Genomic DNA, 24,524 nt, shown 5'->3' with positions numbered 1-24,524 from the left:
CTCTACTGTAAAGGATCAACTAATCACCATTCTCTGCTGCAGAACTAAACCATCAGTCAAAGCAGAGGAATTTAGAATATGAGAGGAATGAGACGGGAAACTATGTCAGACAGAACCAGATCAGAGATATGGGGGGAAATAAAACAATGAAACTCTGCTCTCCCTCTTCAGCTCCCCCACACTTCAGTCAGAACAATCCGCACAACGTATTTTAACAAGCGATAAGTGTGTTTATACAAAGCAGCTGATGTACCAAACACTGCTAAAGACAATACAGCACGGACAAGAAAAAGATTGCCATTTTTTTCTGGCTTCTAAATCTTTCAGGGTAAATTTAATTAGTTAGTATAATACTAGTAGAATAGTTTAAATAAATCCAGTAAATCTAGCACTTATCACGCTAGATTCCTGGTTTTTAATTATTATTTTTTGTAATAGCAACTTGCTGCGGTGACCACAAACTGATTTGTTCAGCATGCAGTAAAAAGTAAACAGTGTTTCCTAATGCAGAAATGTGATGCAACATTAAATGGAAAGAAGTAAAGTAAGTAATGTGCAAGAAGCTGAGAGCAGAAAAATACAAAATGTTTATTTAAACTTCTCAAACCAGTTCAATTGTTCCACCACTTGGTTGAGTTGAGGGCGTTTTTTTTTTTTTCTTACCGTCTCCAGCTCCTGAACAGTCCACTGTAAAGTGTGTGGGCTCATTGGCCTTTAGTCCAGTTCTCTCCACTCCAGGACCAAACACCTTCACCATGTTGGGGTGGCTGCCTTTACCCACATTCACCTGCAAGCATGGGAGAATAACATTGCTTATTTTAATGGAGAAGGTTATTTTTAAAGGACATTTCACCAGTTCGATCCTGTTACATTTAAAAACAGGAAAGCAGTTAGTCAGTTATCATTACACTGAATGAACACTGGTAACACAGTGCCACAAGGCTCCATCCTGGATCCTCTACTTTTCAGACTTTATTTTTTATGTATAACGTTAAATACTTCTGCATCTCGTATGACCTAATTTCAATAAACTGTATTAATACACAAGTGACAAACCATTGAACCAATGGAGTTGAACCAGCACTGCACCCTCATCTTTGATTTGGCTAATGAAAACAGTTTCTATATTAAAGAAATCATAATCGAGCCCAGATTTGGAAGGCAACCTTGGCATTGGTCTCTCAGGGGACCACATCTGTCTTTAGTTTGTACTCCTGCACTAATTGCTTGTCACACTAAGGCAAAAACCAATTTTCTATATTAAAAAATAGAAGAGTTACACTTACAGTCTAAAATATGGATATTTTTCCTTAAAATGTCAAAGTCCAGCTACATGTTGATACAAAATACTGCTGTATTTATTAATATTTATCATCACTGTTTTGCATTTGTGAACTTCCAAGTGTCTCTCACCTGTTTGTTAGATCTAATATACACATTTAACAGTTATTTTCACATACATCATGTTATACAGACAACAAGGAAAATGAATGAAACAACACAGTAAAAACTTTAAATGAAATGTTAGAATTTATTTACAAATCAATCTAACTTCCAGTTCAGGTGAATTAATTTAATATAAATTTCTTTGGATTTTTTTTTTTTTTATTAACATGTTAGTTACAGATCAATTCACTGATGTTTGAAACAATGCAACCATTAACAAAATGCACATTCTAAAAAACTGATTCAAAATATTTTCACCTTAAAGATTTTGCTTTACATTTCCCAGTGATTTTAACATGTTACACAGGTCAAATGTCAACAGACTCGATGTATAAAACAGAAGCCAGTCTGAAGTGCAAAGCATTGCTCAAACTTTTAAAGCTTAGAAGCAATTTTAATTTGTCATCAATTTATTCCAGGGTTGAAGTTAAAAAATGACCCACAAATGTAACGTGCCAGCCTAACTTCGACCAGCAATGCAGAGGAATCAAACACTGAAGCCTGTGCTTCCATACGATGCACAAATGACAGTCAAAGACGAACTCAAAGCAAAAAGCAGCGCTCACAACTCAGAAAATGTGGTGTTTGCACAGCAATTAACCAATTGTGCAACAAATGCAGGTATGACAGTCTGTTTGGCTACAAGGGACCTTTAGTTCTCTCTTCTTGAGGCTGAGTACCAGATTTTCTTTTTTTTTTAAATAATCTCTTTGTGACAAAGAGAACAATTACTGTACAGTTACCAAAACAGTATTAATTTAAATACAATCGCCACACTATGAAATACTATAATGACATGTTTCCCATCACAGCAGTGGGCATTAATGACAGTTAGGGTGAAGTTCCCACCATGAACATCAGTTCCACTATGGCTTCAGCCCCTTGTGCACCTAAAGAAAAGCTGCCACTGCTGCATGTTCCCAACAGCACTGAGACCCGGGTGTGGCTCTTTACCTTCTTATCACCACCTAAGTCAGACAGGCTGCAGGTAGCTGCAGCTCACAACGAGCCTCATGATTCATCCCAATGACATCAGCTCTGAAATAATAGACCTTAGACAAGTACAAACCCTCCTGGACCGGAGTTGAAATGATTTATAGACCAGTGCAAATGCACACGATTCAGAAGAGTAAGAAGAAATACTGCTAAGATAATAATCAGATCTTCAGACAGGCTGATACTGAATTATTAGGACTAAAAAAAATCTAGTTATCCACATAGACAATGCTCTAAAAGCTCTTTGAAAATATATTCCTCAACTCATAAAAAAAGGAATGTACTTGGCAACTTCTGACGCCTGTAATCATCATAAATTCCTGAATGACACATGCATCCAGACACACTGTGAGCCCAGTGGCACTCTCACCTATTTGTCCTTTGAAACGCCAAACACCTTAGGACAACAGAGACAGGGGAAGACAGCTGATAGACAGAGTCAGAACTCGACAGGATTAAGTTCAAAGCAAACAAATCTCTCAAACTGAAATCAAAAAACACACAAAGTAATTGTGACTACAGCATAAAAAGAATGATTGGTGCATGTTTCAGCTGCCAAATGAAAAAGGGTCTTTGTTTCAGCAGTCAATTTCAACTTTTTGTCCTACATGACATATAAAGTTAAACAATTTTCATTTGACAGGAACAAAATTTGTCATGTGATGTTAGGCTATAACAGCAGCACTTCACTTATCTGAACCTTTCACTCGTCAAAACTCAAACAAAAACAAAAAATTTTGGCTAATTACTTGTTGTATTAAGTTATTATATGACAGCTACCAGTACATTTGTAACCTTAATCCAGTGGTCAACTTGTCCCATAAACCTTTGAAAAATGAGCATTAGTATCATGAGTGTCAACTTATTATAGTAAATGTCAATCAAATAAAATTTTCTTAATAACAATTAAAGGGCGACTTCACCAAATTTCATTTTGCCCTCTAAGGATTTTGTTTAGGATGTAAATGAACAGTAACACTTTTAAACTTCCATCTGACCTCCCTGTAATAAAATATTCATCCAATTCTAGCTGAAAAACTCCCCCAGGTGACTTCTTCTGAACTCCTAATGATGGAAAACAAGATGGCATAATCTGAACTGAAGGTCCCTCCAAATGATTTCATCTGGAGGAATTTTTAAAGCTAAAAGTAGATAAATATTGATACAGAGAAGTCGATGGGAAGTTTAATGGCATTAATGTACATGTACTATCCAAAAGAAGCAAGTTCAAAGGTAATTGCATGTTTTATAAGGACACATTGTACTAACAGTACTGATAAATTATCACTCGGCTCAGTGATAATTTATCAATTTCTACAACTGCAAAGTCACATAATATGATCCTATCCTTTTTCTACATAAAATAAAACATATGACTGATGTGAATCTCTGAGGGAGGTTAAAAATGATTAGACAAATCAATCACTATCATTTACTGACACTTTCTTCTCCATCTGGTTCACTGGTGCAGCTGGTGGAGTAATTTTTCTAATTAGTTAGGATACTCTACATTTTAGTGTCTTCATAGCAATTGGAGATTAGACAAAGTCAGCAAGGATAACACAGTGACGTAGCTTTGACGAGTGTTTTGAACTACATGAACTACATTTACTGGCTTTTTACTCACCAAGTAATCTTGCGTGTAACAATACAGCGCAAAGTTGTTCACCCGAGTGTCTCAACTTGTCTGGGATGTGTCTCACAGACAGCAAAGAATCTGCAGCATCCACACCACAACTACAAACTCCCCATCTGTTAACCTCCCTCAGTAAACTGTGGAGTCACTGTTACCTCATAGGAGTCATCAGTGAGCTAACGAGGACACGATCCCTCAGGCTTCGCACCAGAACACACTGATATTTTTTTTAAATTGTGAAAGAACTAAATAAGAATTTACTTGCTGATCATTCATTTGTGACCACATAGGCTGCAGCAGTAATTTCAGTGTGTTTTTAAAGGGTGTAGTACAGAATGACTAATTTTAAAGGACTCAGGGCCAAAGAAACATGTAGCTTTAGGCAGATTACAGATATTACTGGTCTCACTGCAGTTCTACCACGAAAGCTTCTCAGTGGTTTGTGGCTTAGATCAGAAAGGTTCAGATAAGTCAAGTTCACCGTAAACGTGTTAGACAACACAACAAAGGTCTGTTAGAGAAGATGGACAGCGTGTGTGTGGTTATTAAAACTACTTAAAGCTTCAATATGCAACGTAAGTCTGTCTTAGCGTATGTCTCTCTTCAATCTCTTAACTTGTGCTGAAAAACTTTCAGTGAATCTCTCTGCGCCGTCGTCAGTGCCACTCAATGAGCCAGACTTCACAGGAAGCTTCAAAGCACCCTTTCATAATTTGGAGCAAATTTCTATTAAGATTTTTTTTGAAAAACGTTACACATTGTAGCTTTAAGCAAAGAAAATTAATTGGAAAACAAGACAAACAAACAGAGGTTACAGTGACAATAATGATGACAATAAAAAAAAAAAAGTAAATGAACAAAACAAAAAGACATTTAAACTCATGTTTTGATGCTTTCTTGACTACATACTTTCAGTCAACAACAAACTACTTAATTTTATCATATTTAGAAAATTGTTTTAAAAGAGTATGATAAAAAGAGTCAATCAGATTTAGGAAAGATTTTGATTTTGTTTTTTTCAAATGGCACTTGGCCTCATAATTGCACATAACCAACCCGTGTTCAGTCAAACTCTTTTGTTCAACCTATTAGGGTTATGACACTAATATATCATCAGAGGCAAAACAACGGAGAATTTTTTGTTCCACACATACTGCAGACGCCAAAAGCAGCAAGTTATGTTTCTGCCCGTTTGTTATTTATAATGATGCTTATTTGCATTGTTTTTAATGGAAATAAAGAAGATGAACCAATTTCTTGTCTGCACAATAAAGTCTAGAGCTTAAAACAAGATGCAGTTAATGCACATGTTCCATAAAACTCTGATGGAACATTGTATTTGTAAAACTGAGTGAACTCTGAACCTAGAAGCTGTACCTCTCCTCAGTGTATGTAGTGATGATAATCAGAGGCTTCTTACTTTTTCTGCTTCCATCTTTAACCTTTGCTTGCACCTTATCAAACCTTTCCCCTGCAGCAGTCGGCTCAGACTCAGCGACTTTGATGTTTTCTGCCTTAACTAAAGGTTCTGACTGGAGAGCGTTCGCCCTTTTTGCTCCAACCAGATCCGCTGGTTTGGGCTGGATCTCGCTTCCTGCAGTAACAGGTTGCTTTGATTTGTCTCTTACCCTGAAAGGGCTCTTGGGAATGCTGACTCCTCCCCAGGCGATGGCCACAGTGTGCTTGAGAGGAGAGGTGGGTGTGTAGGAGCAGGAGTACAGCCCGTCCCCTTTACTTTTAACCTTGACCTCCACAGGACGACCCTCGTTGTCCTGACAGAAAGAAAGACGGACAAACGTGGTGGTCAAAGCGGTGGTCATCCACCAAGCAAAACTCTTCCTCAAATTCAGGCGTCTTCATCTGTGTTTTATTTCATTTAAATCTAAATGAATGAATTGCTATATAAAGGCAGCAAAGACTCACATCTCTGAGCACATTTTGAAATCATCCTAAACATAAAATTCTGAACCCATGCTGCTGGTGAAGTGGTGATGGTTTCCCCTGAATGTTTAACTCAACGTGTGCCTCTGCAATATTATTTCACAGGCTCTCACCTCAACTCTGACAATCTAAACAATGGTTTTATACTAAAAAGATCATTTAGCTTTTAAAAACCAGTCTTGTTCACCTCGAAACCCACATGGTCGCGGTTACATGGCAGCCAAAACTTCACTGGTTCTAATACATTTCTCAGTTTTTTTATTTATTTATTTCTTGTCCTTTCAGTTTATCCCGTGAGTTCAGCGTCGCCACAGCGGATCATTGTCCGCTTGTTGATTTGGCGCAGTTTTATGCCCTTCTGACGCAACCCTCCCCAATTTCTACCGGGCTTGGACACTGTGTGATGGTTACTACTCTGACACACTGAACAAATGGTCTGTCTTTATCCAAATGAAAATTTCCATGTCGTCCTTGCTTAGGCCACTTTTTGGTTCTTTGACCTCTTATTTTTTCTTTTGTTGCACTTTAAGATGGCTGGCAGTGGAAATTCCTTGACTACATTGCCAAGCGTCATTTATTAACACAAATTAATTTAGGTTTTTGGACATGACAACAGTAGCAGCTGCAGCCCAGTAAATAAGAATAGAGTCTCTGTGTGTGGCTGTATTAACCATGAGAAGACCTCTGCACCTCACCTGAGCCGTGATCTTCAGAGGTCCATTTCCAGCATCCTTAGCATTGACCGTGAACTCAACGGGCTGATTGACCAGACAGCCGCTCTTCTCAAGACCCGGCCCAAAAGCCCGGACCTGTCAGCAAAACACAAAGAAGTGATTATGTTCAAAACCTCTTCTAAACTTAAGTCCGTCTGATGAGCCACTGCACTACACCCAGAAGGGATCCTGCATTATTTGAAAGACCCACCTTATCAGGGTTGTTGATGCCATTGTCTGGGACGATGTAGGCCATGAAGGGGCTGTGTTCGATGTCCTCCTCATCACAGGTCACATGGACGGCGTATTCACCGGCCTCTTTTGGCCAGTAACGCACATCACAGGACCCGTCGTTCTGGTCCTCACACTCGATTTTAGCCTGTGAAGGTCCCTCGATGGCAAAACCTGGAGGCACAGCAGTTTAGACAAAGCAGGAAAGTGTGGGTTTAGCCTTCAAAACTAAACTTAACAACAACTTCTAGTCAAAGATTTACTTCATATCTGTACTTTTAGTTGTGAATCCAATCAACATGTGAATCAACATGGCTCACCCAGCACTCCCACATCAGTGCCGATGGACTCCACTACGAATGTGGCAGGTTTATCCACAACGCCTCCCTCCAGGCCGGGACCCCAGGCCCTGATCTGCTGAGGCCCTGCCTCCTGACCCACTGTCACTTCGAATGGACTGAAATACAGAGCACAACTGTCAAACACAAGACACCGTTGTGGTATTATTGTGTGTGTGTTTAGATGGAAGCATCACGCAAAACTAACTGTGGAGATTTACTGTGTTCATTACATTCACTCAATCATTTGTCCAGTGCTTCTCCCTTTAGGAGACTGATGGACATATTACATGTTCCCTTGCAGCAAACCTTCACTTAAACCTGTGATTTGCTCTACTGTTGTCATTGTCACCAAATCCCACAGAGAGACAGTAAAACAAACACTTATTTGTGTCTCTCATCGTCATCATCCCTGAATCCAGCACCTGGTTTAGCTTGTTCACCTGTGACTTCACGAGCTCCATCAATGAGCCATTTCACTGCACAGGGTGACATGTTTCTCACTTAGCAAAAATATAGACCTTGTCTTTTTTTTTTTTTTCTTTTTAAAGAGCTCTAAATGCTGAAAACAGCCATTGCTTTGTCTTACAGACTCTGAAATGGAATTCTGTAAGAGTCAGCTCAAGACTTAAGATGCCTTTTGTACAAATGCTCTAAAATGCTTTTATCATCCTATGAAAAATGGAGGATCGTGCAGCTGCAAGCTAATTATAGTTTACATATTCTTACCAAACTGAATTCTAAACATATTGCCCGAATAAACATAATTACAGTGTTTTTATGTGAAGCAGAACTGAAACAAAAGTGCAAAGATCTTCGTGTGCAAAGTTTAATTCAGGTACATTACAGTTAGCTATGAAAACAGACTGATTTACTGGAGAAAAGACTATAATTTGTGATTTAGATAAAGATGTAAGTTCAGCTTATTTAGTGAAATGTCAGTATTACCGAGTTCTTCTGGTTCCAGCTTTTGTGCAACAGTATGGTTTGTGTCTTCTCTTGGCATTGTACTGTACTGCTATTAATTTAGACTGAACAGACAGTCGCCTGTTGTTCTGTGAATTTTGTAATCTCCTCTCATGTACAATTTTTGTTTAGAGTTCTCAGACAGATTTCTCCTGCCACCGAAAACCACTTTGTTGGCCTCCCTTACGTCTGTCTGGCCGCTGCAAATGTGGGGAACTCCCTGTTCTAATGCTAATATTCACACAACAAAACAGTCAATCTGCTCTGCAGAGAGGCGACAAAGAGAACACGAGGCCCAGACTCAAACTCTTTATTCTCCTGTGGTTGCAACCATTCAGATCAGATGAGGTAATGTGCTGAGGTAATTCCTTGAGACACACACACACACACACACACACACAGAAACACAGTTTACAGCTTACCTCTTTGGGATGTGCTGACCCCCCCAGGTTATGGAGGCTGTGTATTTGCCAGGACTGCTGGGTGAATACTCATAGGAGAACACACCATCCTGACTGAAGATCTGCTTCACTGGCACCTCGGTGCCTGCTACACACACACACACGCACCAAGTTATCAGAAACTAAACCCTAGTTAGCTTTTAAAAATCAGTCTTGTTGACCTTGAAACCCACTTGGCAGGCATTTCTCACAGAATCATAGTCGCAGTAAAAAGTAGTATTTCCCAAGTTAGTAAGGTCATCAGTACTGTAATTGTTGTACAGCTGTACTTCTGCAGTTGTACTTCTGAATTTGTGTATTAAAAAACCTGAGTGGAAATGTTTCAAATTCAAAACATTACTGAAGTACCGCACGTTTTTATGCTCGGCTGAGGTAACAGGGGGCTTAAATGTCCCTTAAGTGTCCACTTAAAGATCAGAACCTTTGAAACATCAGAAAACAGGAGACTAAGATAAATACTGGGTAACATTTGTTTCACTCCAGGTTCACTTTGTCTCTTCATTAAGCCTCTGCAGTGTGAACATTACTCACTGGGTCCTTTGACAGCCACCTTCAGGTCTCCACTACCAGCATTTCTGGTGTCCACCTTAAAGTCACCAATCTGTTTCACTCTCAACCCCGACGGCTGGAGACCACGACCTGTCGCCCTGCACGCTGACGGCATGCAGGCTGGAACACACACGGAGGGAAGAGGAGATGTATTATAATAATTACGTTTGAGAGTCAATTAGTTCGGTTTAGAGAAGAAGGCAGACAAATGACTCACCAGGTCCCACTTCCACACTGAAGGGGCTCCTGGGGACTCCCACCCCACCAAACGTCACAGTGACTGTGTGTGGTCCGGCCTGGGTGGGTCGGTAGGTGCAGCGGTACATGCTGTCGCCCTTATCTTCCATCATCACCTCCACGCTGTTCTGGCGACCCTGAGGGTCTTTGATCATGGCCGTCACGTCTCCTGTGCCGGCTCCTACAGAGGAAACCATGAAGAGGGGGAAACGGTCAACATTTTGTACCTGGCGTTTCCATTATTTGATCCACCCTAATGTCCTCTTCCACAATGGTCATGCAGCAGAATCAAATTCTCTCTACAACAGTTTCATTCATCACCTTCATGTTGTATTAGACGTCATTAGTTCAAGACTGCTGTACCTAATAAACTGGCAACCGGAGTGTAGCTGGTACAAACTTCATCACAACCTGCACATCTGCTCACAGCACTGCTAAAAGTCAAATGTGGCCATATGACCTGAAAAACATCCCAGTGTCTGCATGATTTCTCCCACCTGCAGTGTAGATGTCAAAGTACGTAGGTTTGCTGGCGACGGTGCCTACAGGTTCAATCCCGGGACCCTTGACCGTGACCTTTGAGGCGTCTCCCAGCGCTTTGTCTACGCTCACCTCGAACGGACTCTTGGGGATCTCCTGGCCTGCAAACAACACTTTCACCTAGGGAACAAAAGCTGCAGTCATCCAGAGTCTTGCGGTAGGCAAAGAAAACATTCTTTGTTTCAGATTTAACGAAGCCATTATTTATTTCAATAATCATGTTTGTTCTGGATTGAGAGCACCTGATCAGTCATGCTTCAGCTGTTTAATGTCTTAAACCTTGTATAATAACATTTAAATGGATTTTAAAAAGGAGCAGGATGGGACTGAAACTCATTATGAACCTGTTCATGCTACCTATAAAAACAATGACTACATATTGACAGAGAAACCCAAGTTTACCTTGTGAGTTCCCATGACTACAGGAACATACGTGACATTGTAGGTCTTCTTTTCCTCGTTGGGCTCTGGCTTCAGCTGATCAACACAAACACACGGACAAATGTTAGGGTATCGTCGTAGCAGTTAGAGGCCGTGGGTGATAAAATGTGTTACAATAATGTCAAATTAAAGCAGGTTTGTCAGTGAACACATGGGAAGTCGCCGCATGCTCTAATGAAGACCGAGCAAGAGGCGAGTTGGGTGCCGACCTCCTCTCTGGTGCCGTCCGGATGATCCAGGTAGACCGTGACTTGACCCTGACCTGCACTGAACGTGTCCACTGTGAACACGGCAGGGCGCAGCACCCTGTTCCCAGTCGGTTCAATACCTGCAGCAGAAAAAAAAGAAACCCTTTTTCAGCCAGCTGCATATTTAACCGAGATAAATCCCCTGGTGGTGACCACAATGTCCAGTAGAGACATTTTGGTTTATTCAAGTTTTTAGACTAGTTGTTGAGTTTTATTAGTGTAGAAATCTGTGTTTTACATTTGTCTTGTTAGAAACCAAAATGCTTTTAAAAAACAACATTTTTGTTCCCACTGCCTCTTTGTCCCTTCCAGCAGCCGAGCAGATTTAAAATTCCACAGTCTTAGAACACAGTCTTATCCTACAGATGATCACAAAGTTAACTGCAGAATCACAGTCTTGCACTGCAGCACTTTGCTAGTTGTTATACGACCCGGGTTTGTTTTGCAGGAGCTTCTGTATCAGGATGCCCAACATCACAGAGGCCGTTAAAAGGAAGCACAGAGGAAATTAACCCTACCGAACGAAAGCAGAGCTACAAGCTGCAGCCATTTCCAGGTATTTCCTTCTCAGGGTTGGACGCTGCAGCACGAGCCACGACCTCACCAGCCTGTGTGTCTGTCTATGTTATGTGTCAGTAAACTGTGTTCCGTGTTATAGTCATGGGGACATGTTGTACTGCTGTTTGCAGTAAGGACTTGGGCTTCAATGTTCAATTAGTTTTAGGTTGGAGTTCTCACAGATACAGTAAAGCATGTTTGTGTATATAAATAAATGCATATCAGATATGAGAGTGGTCCATTGTTCCGTCTAACAGCTGCTCACTTCCTCACATTGTCAGACAAACCAGTGTTTCCAACGTTCCCATTACTGGAAACAACAGGTCACAATGACAGTAGCTCTGTGCTTTTCAATCAGCAACCAGGTGGCCTTCTCAAAGATTTATAAAGGACCATCATAATACAATGATACAGAAAAAAAGGAATCATAAATATTTTAAAATGAAAATAAAACATACTTATTGAATTTAAGAGATTTAAAGTGTTTAACATTAAAAGAGAAAATCTGAGAACTCTGCAAAACACAAATTCCCTCTTATCTGATCAAGGGTTTAAATCTTGTTAGGTATTTTATGTGTATTATCTTTCAAAATAGTCGAACCATTAAATTGGATCTTTTAAACCAGAAGTGAACATGATGAACGTCAGGAGTGTTTATCACAGGTTTTCATAAACAGGTGTGTGTGTGTGTGTGTGTGTGTGTGTGTGTGTGTGTGTGTGTGTGTGTGTGTGTGTGTGTGTGTGTGTGTGTGTGTGTGTACCTGGTCCGTATGCACGGGCCTTCTTGGGGTTGAGTTTGGGTTTCAGTGGAGCTCCTGGCTTCAGTTTGGCTTTGGGGAACTGAGACAGGTAGGTCATCACCGACTGTTCGTCCGCACTGGGATCAATGATCTCCTCTGGAGCGATCACCTACACACACACACACACACACACACACACACACACACAGGGTCACATATGTTTGCAACTGTAACATTCATACATCCTGGTTTTCCCAGTTTGAAGTGGCTTTTCCTGAAGTCTTGGTCTGGATACCTCTGACAAACTGCTTTAAATATCACTTTACATCTGTGGTTGTAACACTTTCATATCTAGACATCTACAATAGATATTGTTACATATGACCTAATCAAGATTCTATCCACAGAGTCTCAGTCTCACCTCTACATCAGAAAAGTATGACGATACAGTCACTAACCATAGGAAGGTGGAAAACATGGGCTGATCTAAATGCTTAGTTGTGTAAAAAAAAAAAGCTGTAAGCCCCCTGATTTCTAGAGTCTAAATGTAAAAATCGCTGAGGTAAAATAATAATAATTACAAGTGAATCAAATCAAACGGGACGTAATGACCGAGCTGAGGGGAGTGAGGATTTAGGGAGGAAATGTGACCGTGAGTGAACTTTGCTCAGTCTGAGAAACTGCCCTCTGTGTCACACTGGTGTCAGTAACCGCTCTTCTTTCTGCTCGCATCACCTTCAACTTTATCTCCTCCTTCATGTGTCGGAGTTTAATGCTTTTTCACCCCGACTCTGTTCTATCAAGGCCTGATGGGAATTAACCAACTTCCAAGCTATCAAAGATGTTCATACATCAACGTGGAGTGTTTGAGTGAGGAGTCTGTTTTTTCTGGACGGGACTTCCTCTGGGTGTCAGCTGCCTGACAGGAAACAAAACATCCAACTCAGACTAATGAAATCCGAACACACTAAAGTTCTTTCATAATCACCGCTGAAGTAATTTTTCATAGTGCAAAGGAAAATTAAGAAGTTTCTCTCTTGAAAAACGACAATGTGCTCAGTGAATTTGTTACCGTCTTGCATAATTAAAAACAAACATGACCTGTGCTAACACTTCCTGGCAATGGTAATTTGTTACACAACCTATTATGGAAGTTTCCGTTCCAGCTGGTTGCATCCTCCTACCTTCAAACACACAACCAGGAAAACCAACAAAAGTGCTCTTGGTGACTTATAACCTCTGGAGAAAACAAAACCACGAACGACCAAATTCTCCTCTGGACCCGATTGTTTGGCACCTTTGAATTTTGGACCATTACAAAGCAGAACTAAAGCAAAGTTAGAGGTCAAGCTGAAACAGCAGAGAGCAGTGCGGAGCAGCCTGTGGAGGAAGCCCACCTGCGGGACGCCCAGCCACTTATCAGCCAGCTGCATGGCTTCAGTTGCATTCTCCACTGGCTTCACTGGGTCCCACGTCTCCCAGTCTGGACAAAGACCTGCAAATAAAAGTTAAAAACTCATCAGTAACAACAAACAGACACAACAGTAAGAGCACCACGGGTAACAATACTGGAATAATACAGAGCTCAAGTTTCACTGATGTGAGAAGAACTGTCTTTGGCCTTTTGGCTTCGATTTTTAGATACAGAGCTAAAAGTTACAGCCCTTTGTCACAATTTCACAAAGATTTAACACGTGTAAAACTGTGACATCTCTTTTATTTAAAACCATTAAGTTGAATTAAGATCTTGGTTCTTTACTACAAAAACTTTCAGACCTCTACTGATACATGAAGACACGGTACATTCTGTCCTCACACACACACACACACACACACTGTACCAGGTGCACAGCTGTCCACCAGCGCTCCCAGTGCCTTCCCATTCCTCCAGTCTTGGCTGAAGTTGGTGATTGGCAGATCAGGGACTTTGTGTTGGATCCAGCCCAGCAGACGCTGTTTAGGTGTCTTTGACTCAGCCTGAATACAAAAGCAAGAACAGCAGTGAGTCAGGAAACATGTTTGTCTATTCCCAGTTTTTTTTTTTTTTTGTCCTTTCGGTTTATCCCGTGAGTTCAGGGTCACCACAGCGGATCATTGTTCCCATGTTGATTTGGCACAGTTATGCCGGATGCCCTTCCTGACGCAACCCTCCCCAATTTCTACCAGCCTTGGACCGGCACTGCACAGCTGGGGAGGGGGAATATGGCTTTTTATTTTTCCTTTAATTTTTAAGACTGTTTTTGATGCTTTTTGCCTATTTTGCTCCTTTTGAAAAATAAAACTTTTGTTTAATTGATTGAAGCTTTTTTTAAAGCGATAGTGCCCAAAATCCAGCTTGTCTGCAATGTAAAGATTTAGAATAGACTACAATACAATATGGTAAATGCAGTATAATAAATTGTATTACTTTCCTTTAAATTGTCCTGCAGTAAAATATTCAGGTACCGTATCACATATTTGTACTCAAATGCAGTATTTGAGCAAATGCAACAGGGACTAAAATCATACAGGGGAACTGCACATCAGCTGCATGTTACCTCTTCATCCTCGCCCTCCCACATGGGCATGGAGATGGAGTAGTGCAGGATCAGAGTCCAGACCAGACCCAGGATCAGCTTCAGGTTCCCATCCACAATCGCTTTCGAGTCTAGAGGACACACAGAGACAAATGGGATGTTTTTAAGCCTGCAGTCATCTCAGCTGCTGCTGGGTTCTCCGCTGTCATTTTACACTACAATATTTATTTACCACTACAACTACACTGCCACCTAACAAGGCTCCACATGATAATGAGAGAGGAAGAAAAATCATAATACACAGAAGAACTGAGATGACCGTATTTATATTTCAGTTCCCGTTGACACAGAATTAAATGCTGACCTGCATTTACACCAAACGCAGCTTGTCCCTCTTCCCTCCTCCTAACTTACTGTGAACATACAGAAAATGTCCAGAGAACTGCGGTGTAATGTTTCTCATTGATCAGAAGGCACCGTGCAGTACCAGCTGGTGCCTCATACCAGACACACACACACACACACACACACACGATGCAATATTAGCTAATCTTCAGCTTTCCAACATTCCAGTCATTTTTAAACTCAGCCTCCATTTCTCTCTCCCATTGTTACCAAGGGGACCAAAAGGGACATGCGGACTTTTATGATTTACCATCTTACAGATTAAGCAAAGACTTTGGTTTCACATTTGATAAAGATACATTATGTGACAAATTTCCAAAACTACTCAAAGACAAATATGCAGTGAATTACATTTTTTTATCAAAGAAAACTCTTTTGTGGAACAAAGATGGTTAAAAGTGGCCTTAATTTCTTCTTTTTCTTTTTTTTTAAACACACACAAGAGTAATAAAACAACAAAACAGGCCAATATATAGGTTATTTCTCTAAAAATAGGGAAATGAAGCTAACTACCATCAGTATCACATATCACTGGTGTAATATATCAGGGAAAGTTCATTTGCTTTATTAGAAATGAAAAACATAAGCACATCGTTTTCTTCAGAAGACTAGTTTCTTCTGTAGACTTTTATTTGTAGCCCATAATTTCTCTGGTTAGAACAATCAGACACTTGTGGTTCATCAGCAGCAGCAAGCGTCAAGAAGCAAAAAGCTCATCTTGAAACCAAACACTCTGAACAGTCCAAGGAGATGTTCTGTCCATACTTGCCAGACCTAACAGCTCCAATCATTCAATTCAAAAATCAACACCAACAATGACAGTACTGAATGAAGCTGACTGTAGCCTGTAGTAAGTGTTTGAGGACAGAAAAAAAAAAAAAAAAGTTTCTCTAGTTTTTCCTTTTACAATAAAATATGTTGTTGAAAATGTCCTTATATAATATTTTGAGCTCATGCAGAATCCTATAAGTTTTGACTTTAAGTCTGTCATGATATAGGTTTGCTAACGACTGCACTAAGACACCACCTTTCTACTTAAACACACAAAGCCCTTTCCAATTTGACACACACCCACACGGTTTTAGACTGGTCCACCAAGAGCTCAGCGTCCTGCCCCAAGGACACTTGTGACACTGCCAGGAGCAACCAGGACAAATGGAATTTGTTTTAGAATTTGTGTGAAACGATTAAGTGACATTTGCCTTAGCAGAAAAAAATGTTAATTAATATTTCAGCTGAAGTATTTTCCTCAAGTTTGTCAAGAAAAACGACCAGTTTCATCTCTGTGTACAGTACAAACATAGGCCAGCACCTGACTTAGCACAGAGAGATCAAACATGCAGCACCAAACACACACACAGAAATTTTAGGTGCATCAGGACAGGATCAAACAGTGTGAAGACTGCAGTGAAGTTGTGTCAGTCTACCATTTTGTTCAGTTTACAGGAATGTAATGGATGGCTTTGAGCAGGTACATGATTAAAGAATTAAGAAAGCCAACAGGAGCGTGGTGGAACACACACACACACACACACACACACACACACACACACACACACACTAGATACTTCTGTGTTTCTACCAACACTGATATGCTCTGATTCATTGCTGTGAAGTTAACGTCATTTGCAAAGCTGAATCCGATCCTGTTGCAACTTGTCTTTTTAGCGATTTAGTCAAAATCTGCTGGTTCCGTCACCTCATTAATGGCCTTCGTGGGTCTGACGTAGCCCCCACGGCTCATCTCACTGCAGATTTCACTGTTCAAACAGGGAATTAAAACTCCATTTCAGCCTGCCAAAAATGGGCTTCATTGTCTATTGGAATATACCTGCTTCTATAAAAGGTTCGTGTCAGTGAACAATACGAGGGCTTTCACACCTCGTCTGTTACCAGGTAGGTTTCTCTCCTTGCTGGTGCAACAGTCTCTGTTGTTCAGCAGACACAAGCTGTGGGAAAGCATGCGATTCACCTGGTAAAGCCCCAGCTATGCTGCACTGTTAACAAGGCCAGTCGTGGTCCAAACTTGTTTCAGCAGCTCAGGTTTAGGTGGAGCGTTGGGAGGCTGCCTCACCCACTGGTGACACCACTCTTTAATGACTACGAGTGGTTGCGACATCCTGGTTTCTACAGCCCTAATCTCACCCTCCTTTGCCAGACTCCTTTATCTGTTTGCTTTTTCCACCTCTACTTTAACAGTGCTCCCTCTTGTCCCTTTCACTCTTCACCTGTTTTTTTTTTTGTTTTGTTGGTTTTTTTTTTTACATCTCATTTCACGCTGATCTCTCTGTGGCTTTCCCTCTTTTTATTCCTCCCTCGCATACTTTTGCACTCTAACGTTGCCGACCACACCCGTACGTTTACATGTCACCACGAGCCGCTTCTCAGCAAACATCCTGTCAGTGAGGCAATAGTCAGCAAGCCTTCACCTTCCCCAAGCAGAGAAGGCACCACCCACGACTGAGCTCATTTACTCAGCTTAAAAATGACCAATTGCTCTTTACTGAAATCAGAACCAGCCATTAAAATTATGACATGGTTGTTTATATGATGCATGTGAGAATTAAAACTGCACTTTTATCTGTGCAGCTTGTGTCATCTAATAAAAAGATTTCCCCTTATATACACTTTGTTTTAAGAGCCATTAATACAAGGCTGTTTCCACCAGTTGTATGAATTTATGGGTTATAAAATAAATAGTGAAGCAAAGATTAAAAAAGCAGTTTCCAACATGAGGGTTGAAACTAAAAAGTTTGAGCTTTCACCAGATACTTTTGTTAAGCAAAGCAAAACTGTGTTTTTATGGTAAAGTAAGGACGAATCGTTTGTGGTTTACCTCATCAGAAGCAGACATTACTGTGATTACTGTAAAAAAGGTCACAAGACCAAACAGCTGGAAACCACTGAAAAGTGAGAAAGAAAAATACACAATTGTAGAACATTTGTTTTTATCCCATTTCCAGTTCACAAACCACGTGCACAGCTTCTAGGGATGGAAGCTGTGCAAACAGAGTATATGTCCCCTTCCATAATGGTTTTTATTTTATTTGCACATGTTCAAACAGCAGAGCTGGATTTTATTGTCCTCAATATATCTTATAATTTAATAAATAGTTGTGTGACGATGAATTTTCATATGTGGCATAATGTGGTCATCTCACATAAGTCTACAAACAGAGCGAGCCAGGTGTTGATAAAGACAAATGAGGAAAATTATACAAAATAAAAAGCATATTTAATTTATATTCTAGTTTTTAGCATGTTTGTCATTTTATTTTAGTTAGTTTTATATTAGTTCAGATTTATCCTTTTTGATTTACTTGGCCAAATAATGTTGCGTTGTACTGCAAACCTATTGTCATTTACATCATTATTGCAAAAATACTGTGCATCGTGATAGTTATTTCTATATCACCCACCTCTATACTGCTTGATGGCACATCGGTATCAGGGAGGAACTGATCGCTCTGAATGTCATTCTATAGCACAACAAGCAGAGAAATACAGACAGAGCAATAAAAAGTTCTCTTTAAAAAAAAAAAAAAAAAAAAAAAGATTACTAGACCAGATGGTGTGGGCCCCACAGAGCCCTGATCTCAACATCATGGACCCTGGGATCACAGGGTCACTGAAACAGACTGAATCCAGTGTGGCAAGTTCTGCAGGATGATTGGAACAAGCGACCTGCCAAGCACCACGTCTACTAGGGAGACCTGGTGCGGTTTTTAAGCAAAAGGAGCTCACATCAGCTAATAATTTCTATGAGGTTTGTTTCATTTTTCTAAGCCTCAATTTACTTTTATACCCAAAACTTTTGCCCAGTTTGGTCGAGACCGTTTGTTACTTTTTAACCCTGAATTATAGCTTTTTTACCCTTGAGCTTAATATAGTTCAAACAATTCAGACAGTGTGTGTGTGTCTACACAGTTTTGTGAGTATCCAGGCTATCACCATGGTAGCCTATTGTTCACATACGGCGACACTACAAGGGGGGGGGGGGGGGGACAAGCGAGACAGCGAGTGTAAAAAGTTAAAGCAGTGAGTCAAAGCAATAATGGAGGAAAAGAAAGGGACCAAAAACACACCTCTCAGGTGGGGTGTGTGCAGGAGTGTGTTACTGAAGGTTTTAAACAGCTTTTAGAATCTGCTGCATTGTTTCCTGCAGCTTAAAGCCTAATCCCCTCCAACCTCCTTGTGTGGGGGACACAGGGCTGGGAATGCCAGTGGTCCTGTGCACTGCTAATTTGGGACAAAAACTCAGTTGTCTCTTTTAAACAGAAGACACTTACCTTCAGTTCATGTTTTATACAGTGAGATTTAAGTGAACGCTGCTGATATGATCTGGGTTTCATCCAAAAGGACACGGTCCAATTCTTCACGTTAACAGCCTGCCAATTACACACACATACACACACCTACGCAGATATGCTATTAATCATATCCTTCACGGCTTGAAGGAATTGACTGGTCTAGTTAAACACAATTGCTCCAGTGTTACGTGACTTTACACACAGCATCTCAGCAAACGAGATATTCTCACTTGCGAGCAGCAGCTTTCAGAAATGCACGAACAACAAAGAAAAACACTGGGCCTATCTGGACATGTGGTACGTGATAATCTGCATTGGCCAACATAAAAATGATCAATTAGAGATTGTTTGATGAAATGCTTTCCTGCTTTGGTTCACCTCCGCTGCTTCTTCTACAACAGCTACTGTTACCATTGCACATGGCCTGTGTGAATGAAAATTACACACACACACACACAAAAAAGCTTGGAAAGAACGATGCATGGAGCAAAATACAGTATAGTGACTTGCTAAGGGCCATCGATAATTATTCTCAATTAAGTCTCTTTTCCGAGTTTAGCTTTTTAGGAGAAGTGCAGGTGAAAACTGAACCAGAATCTCTTGCAGAACTGTTCCTTACACCTACTGAACCACTACTTAACAAATCGTTCCTGCAACAACATAAGACAGTCAGCTCCTCTTTAATTCAGAGATTTTTTTGTCCACATACCAATTCAATAATGGTTCATAGTTAAATTCAGCAGGATCTGCGTCAGATAAACAGTGTCCCAGCCTTTTCAGGCAGCCACCATTGCTGCAGATACCTGCCAATTTGTTGACGAGTTGCCATGGAGGCACAACAATACCCAGACAACAACAAGCACGCTAATGGACAAGTGGGGGCTGGGAGGGTGTAGCTTTGCTCTAGATGAGACAAAGAGTTAGTGAATGTGAGAGAAGAAAGAGAAAGTGAGCGAGAGAGAGAAGTGTGTGTGGGCAAAGGTGAATGGAGCTGGAACAAAATGCTGCTCTTATCAGCGTGACACACCCGCTGGAAGTTACATAATAAGCTGGCAGCACGTTACAGTAAAACCTGCTCTTTGGTCCAAGCAACCATAACTGGATCCACTCAGAATCACTAACCTACTAACCAATATATGAGCCTTGATGTTCATTATACTGACAACCAGTCAATAACCAATTCAGCTGCTCGCTGAGGATTCTCCAAAATACACTTACAGGTGATTTGTTTTGGACGTTCACATTATTAGTTATTCGATTTCTACAGAACATAAACAGGCCATTTGGCAGAAACGCAGAACTTCTCACATTTGCTTACAACACTGGTGATTGCACAAACACACATTTTCATAGACCGTAAACTAATCAGAAACGTCTCCGTTGAGTCTTTCCAAACCAGCAAGTCCATGTGAAAAAACACATTTGTTCATAGAAGCTTAGGTTGTGTTTTCTGTACAGAATGACACAGCTTTTACTGCCTAAGATTCAGTTTTAGAGATTCTTCAATCTTATCGCTTTTCAAACTAAAGCCTTTCAGAAGCCTTTTGGTCAGATCTCAAATTGTATCTAAACACAAGCACACACCCTCCATTCATAGCCTGCCAACAGGTGAGATAACATCCGGCAGAAAATAGGTATTTTATCATTAACTGTTCGTTATGACTGACTAAACCAAACAATACTGGAAGAACCCGCCCCAGTGGTCTTTCTAATCCCAGTGGTAGAAGCATGATCGCTTTTTAATTTAGTTAAGCTTTTTCTGTAGTTGTGTTGTCTGTATTTTGGGTAATTCTGCATCTGGGTCATTTGTGGTTGTGCATCTCTATGGCCAATTTCATATGAACTCTATGAAAAAAAAACAAAAAACTGAAGTCTCAGGCACCCGGGCCCTGTGCGCACTAGGAGCATTCGATAACAGATCCACTGTCAAGTGACAGATGTAGTTTTAGCACCTGTCCTGCAGGCATAATGCCGTCAACAATGGCCTAAGTTTGTACAGAACGACGTGGTGGGAAGTCGCACCCATTATCCCACCTCGAACAAGCAGTGTCACACGGGCTTCTGTCTGTGGCAAACAAGCCTGTTATAGTGAACTGAAATAAAAAACTGAACTACTGCAAAAAATACATGTATAAACTAAAAAATTTTAAATAAATGCTCATTATAGAAAAATAAACTGAAAAAAAACTTAAACTGAAAAAAAAAAAACTATAAACTAAATAGAAATGTTTTATACTACAAAAAATGTTAAAAACAAAAATGTCTGGAAGAGGTAAAACCTGGCGTTGAAGCAGTCACCACTCACCAGTCCAGTTCTGCACAACAAGGGAAACCCGTCTCCAAAAACAAACTAAACTAAATACTAATCTGAAGTAGGAAAAAAAAATTAAAGCTAACTAAAAAATGTGACTCTAATAACAGTGAAACTTTAACAACTGCTCCTCTCTCCTCCCCCTTTTTCCTCTCCTGTCTCTCGCCCTTCGAGACACAACGGCAGTCCCACTTAAAACAGCTGTTTCTTCACACAATGACTAAATCACATATGTTCAGCTTTCAACGGTTTACTGCTGAATAGAACAAGTGATGCCTGAGGCAGCTCATCACACAGATGTAAACTGATCAGCCACAACATTAAAAACAGCCTGGTGGCTTTAAATTGTTTAGACTAACATTTTATTGAATTATCTGTAATTTCCTCCAAGTTGTAAATATACGTCAAAGTGTAGCTCCAGTTGTCTTCTCTCAACATTCCTACATATACATATTGTTTTAATTATGGGGAACGGGGGTCCCGCCGAGGTGGCAACCAGCAGTAGGTGTAGGGTGGTGGAAGTGTGTGGTGTTTTTTTCCCCCCCACATTTAGTGAATGAGATTCAGCAGACATATCTTAGCGTTTTTAAACAGTACGGTTACAGATTTATGTAAACTTTTTTGCTTCAACTTCGTTTTAGACATCAAGATTGAATGCTCACTCTTTAATGGCTCTGTAAAAAACAGCTTAATGACCACGGCTTTAGGCAACCCAATTTTAGGCCAAGGAGCAACTACCAAAGGCCTTGGCGCAGGCTGCGAGGACAAAGACGAGGAATGTGGCAGCACAGAAAGAATGTCCAAAGAAACGCTGTACCTCTTCCTTCCACCGTCTTAACAAGCATCCGGTCCTTAAGAGATAAAGTAGATAAAGTCGATCGATGGGTTTCGAGGCCCATTACATTTGGATTACAGTAACTAGGAAGTGCAGTAACAGTGGTGGAGTGGTTAGTGCCGACACCTCACAGCTGGTTTTCTGTCTGTGTCTGTCTCTCTGTGACCCTGAGACAGACTGGCGACCTGTCCAGGGTGGACCCAGCCTCTACCCCAATGACAGGTGGGATACACTCCAGCCCCCCTGCAACCCACATAGGATAAGCAGTTACGGGCAATGGATGGATGACGTTAGGTTAATTGGTGAATCCATTTGCCAGCAGGTGTGAATGATTGTCTGTGTATGTCTTTGTGTGTTGGTCCTGAGAAAGGTTGTACCCTGTCTCTCACCGAACGATGGCTGGAATAGACACCAGCCCGTGGAATTGATGGCAGCAACATTTGCAAATCGTTGCCTTTTGTTTTTATGTACGTTCTAAGCATCTTCCCACCTTTTTTGGAAGCAGGGTTGTATAACGTGACTTTTTCCTAGATCTCTACGGTATAATGCACATTTTAACCAGGACACAATGTGCGACAGTATATGGAATATATTCTAAAGTGAGACAGTACTGGTTCAGTGCAAGGTTCACATTTGCATCTTTGTATTTTGCACACTAAAATATGTCAGTATGTCCAAAAAGCAACACATCAGAAAATTTGCTGATGATCTGGCGATTGTACTTCACAAGAGCAGGATCATGATGCCATGGTAACCGAAAACAAATTAAAGCCAAAAAGGCAGAAATGCTCTTCACAAAGACAGGATATGAGGTACCTGCAACAGTTAACAGGATGGAAATCTCTGTGTGCATTTATCCAGTAGGTTTGACCCATGGTACAGATACACACATTCCTCTACGCTGAGATCATGACACAACCCGCTAACCCCCACTTCACCACACACAAACACACACACACCCTCCCCACAGAGGACCCAATACATGGTGGCAAAGGAACAAAAGCCACAAAACACAGTCATCAGTCTCCCTCCCGACACTTCCGACAACATTCAACAAACACTCCGTTTAAAACAACCATACGTACATACATACATACTTTTCAACCACAACCATAACACAGTCAGCAGGTAGCCTTTAAACTACTGTTAACTCACATCTTTCACTCAAAATACTGAGAGGAAAAAGTCACACAGACACAAACACACTCGCAGCTGTGTGAGATTACAGCTGCTGAAAAACAGACACATTAACGGTGAAGATCATCATCATCCGAATCACAGTCTTTTTTTTTTAAGCCTTGAACTACATGAGAGTTTGCTATCACAGTGTTCATATCATATGTTTTTCCTCAATATCAATAAACACCGATCAGGCATAACCGTATGTCCACCTGAGCAATTTAAATGCAATACACTTTAAACCTAAAAAACCGAGAAATTATAACCTTATAAACTGTCAGAAAAAGGTATAAAATATATAATTCCATTATATGAATAATATTGAGGTCAGTTGTACTGAAGTGCATTACAAGAGCAGAGGCTTCTAATATTCTGGCCAGCTCATTCATGTTAAAATAGGGTGGCTAAATCTGGGTATTGGAAATTTGACAAATAATGGGGTGTTTCCTCCAGTAAGGCTCGGTTTATCTTACCAAGATTGATTACTTAAAATCTACATTCTCTAAAAAGGTCTAAGATTTGACATGTTTCTAGAAAAGTTACAAAGCCTTTCACCAAAACCTCATGTTGACACTCCCAAACTATGGCACCCACCGATGACATCACTGCGTGATGCATTGCTGTAATAACGGCACCCCTTAATAAGAGTCATACAAGTCGTGCACCAGCAGCTCAGAGGGGGCGACCCCACCAGAAAAACCCAATTACAGACAGAGAAGAAGGTATGAGGCTTGTAGTGTCTTTGATTTGGTTAATGAGGGACAAGCATGATAAAGAGTCTGTGTCAGTTTCTCTTTAATCTGGTCATTGGTTGAACTCAAACAGCTGTGGAGACGGAGACGGAGAGAGAGAGAAAGATCAAAGACCAAAAAAAAAAAAAAAAAAACTTGCTCTCATGTCTTTCAGACTCATACACAGGAAATCAAA

At 40.6% G+C, this 24,524-nt stretch overlaps 1 protein-coding gene across 3 annotated transcripts in view; it reads right to left on the bottom strand.

The window, feature by feature from the left end:
• Window positions 1-24,524, bottom strand: part of flnbl (filamin B, like) — a 64,175-nt gene that overhangs the window by 21,513 nt on the left and 18,138 nt on the right. For 2 of the 3 annotated variants that reach the window (XM_067504573.1, XM_067504575.1), the window contains exons 2-16: window positions 14,579-14,688; window positions 13,883-14,018; window positions 13,439-13,536; window positions 12,063-12,210; window positions 10,705-10,823; window positions 10,457-10,531; window positions 10,012-10,174; window positions 9,495-9,695; window positions 9,260-9,397; window positions 8,690-8,816; window positions 7,284-7,420; window positions 6,944-7,137; window positions 6,715-6,828; window positions 5,707-5,850; window positions 664-787 (exon numbers count right to left, since the gene is read on the bottom strand). In XM_067504573.1, the coding sequence (XP_067360674.1) occupies window positions 664-787; window positions 5,707-5,850; window positions 6,715-6,828; window positions 6,944-7,137; window positions 7,284-7,420; window positions 8,690-8,816; window positions 9,260-9,397; window positions 9,495-9,695; window positions 10,012-10,174; window positions 10,457-10,531; window positions 10,705-10,823; window positions 12,063-12,210; window positions 13,439-13,536; window positions 13,883-14,018; window positions 14,579-14,688 (2,028 nt within the window). The remainder of the gene's footprint in view (window positions 1-663; window positions 788-5,706; window positions 5,851-6,714; window positions 6,829-6,943; window positions 7,138-7,283; window positions 7,421-8,689; window positions 8,817-9,259; window positions 9,398-9,494; window positions 9,696-10,011; window positions 10,175-10,456; window positions 10,532-10,704; window positions 10,824-12,062; window positions 12,211-13,438; window positions 13,537-13,882; window positions 14,019-14,578; window positions 14,689-24,524) is intronic. The other variant, XM_067504574.1, reaches the window with a different exon arrangement.

Source organism: Channa argus, chromosome 5 (assembly GCF_033026475.1).
Source record: "Channa argus isolate prfri chromosome 5, Channa argus male v1.0, whole genome shotgun sequence".
NCBI lineage: Eukaryota > Metazoa > Chordata > Actinopteri > Anabantiformes > Channidae > Channa > Channa argus.
Note: the sequence above shows the minus strand (reverse complement) of the source record. Positions and strands in the feature narration are given on the sequence as shown.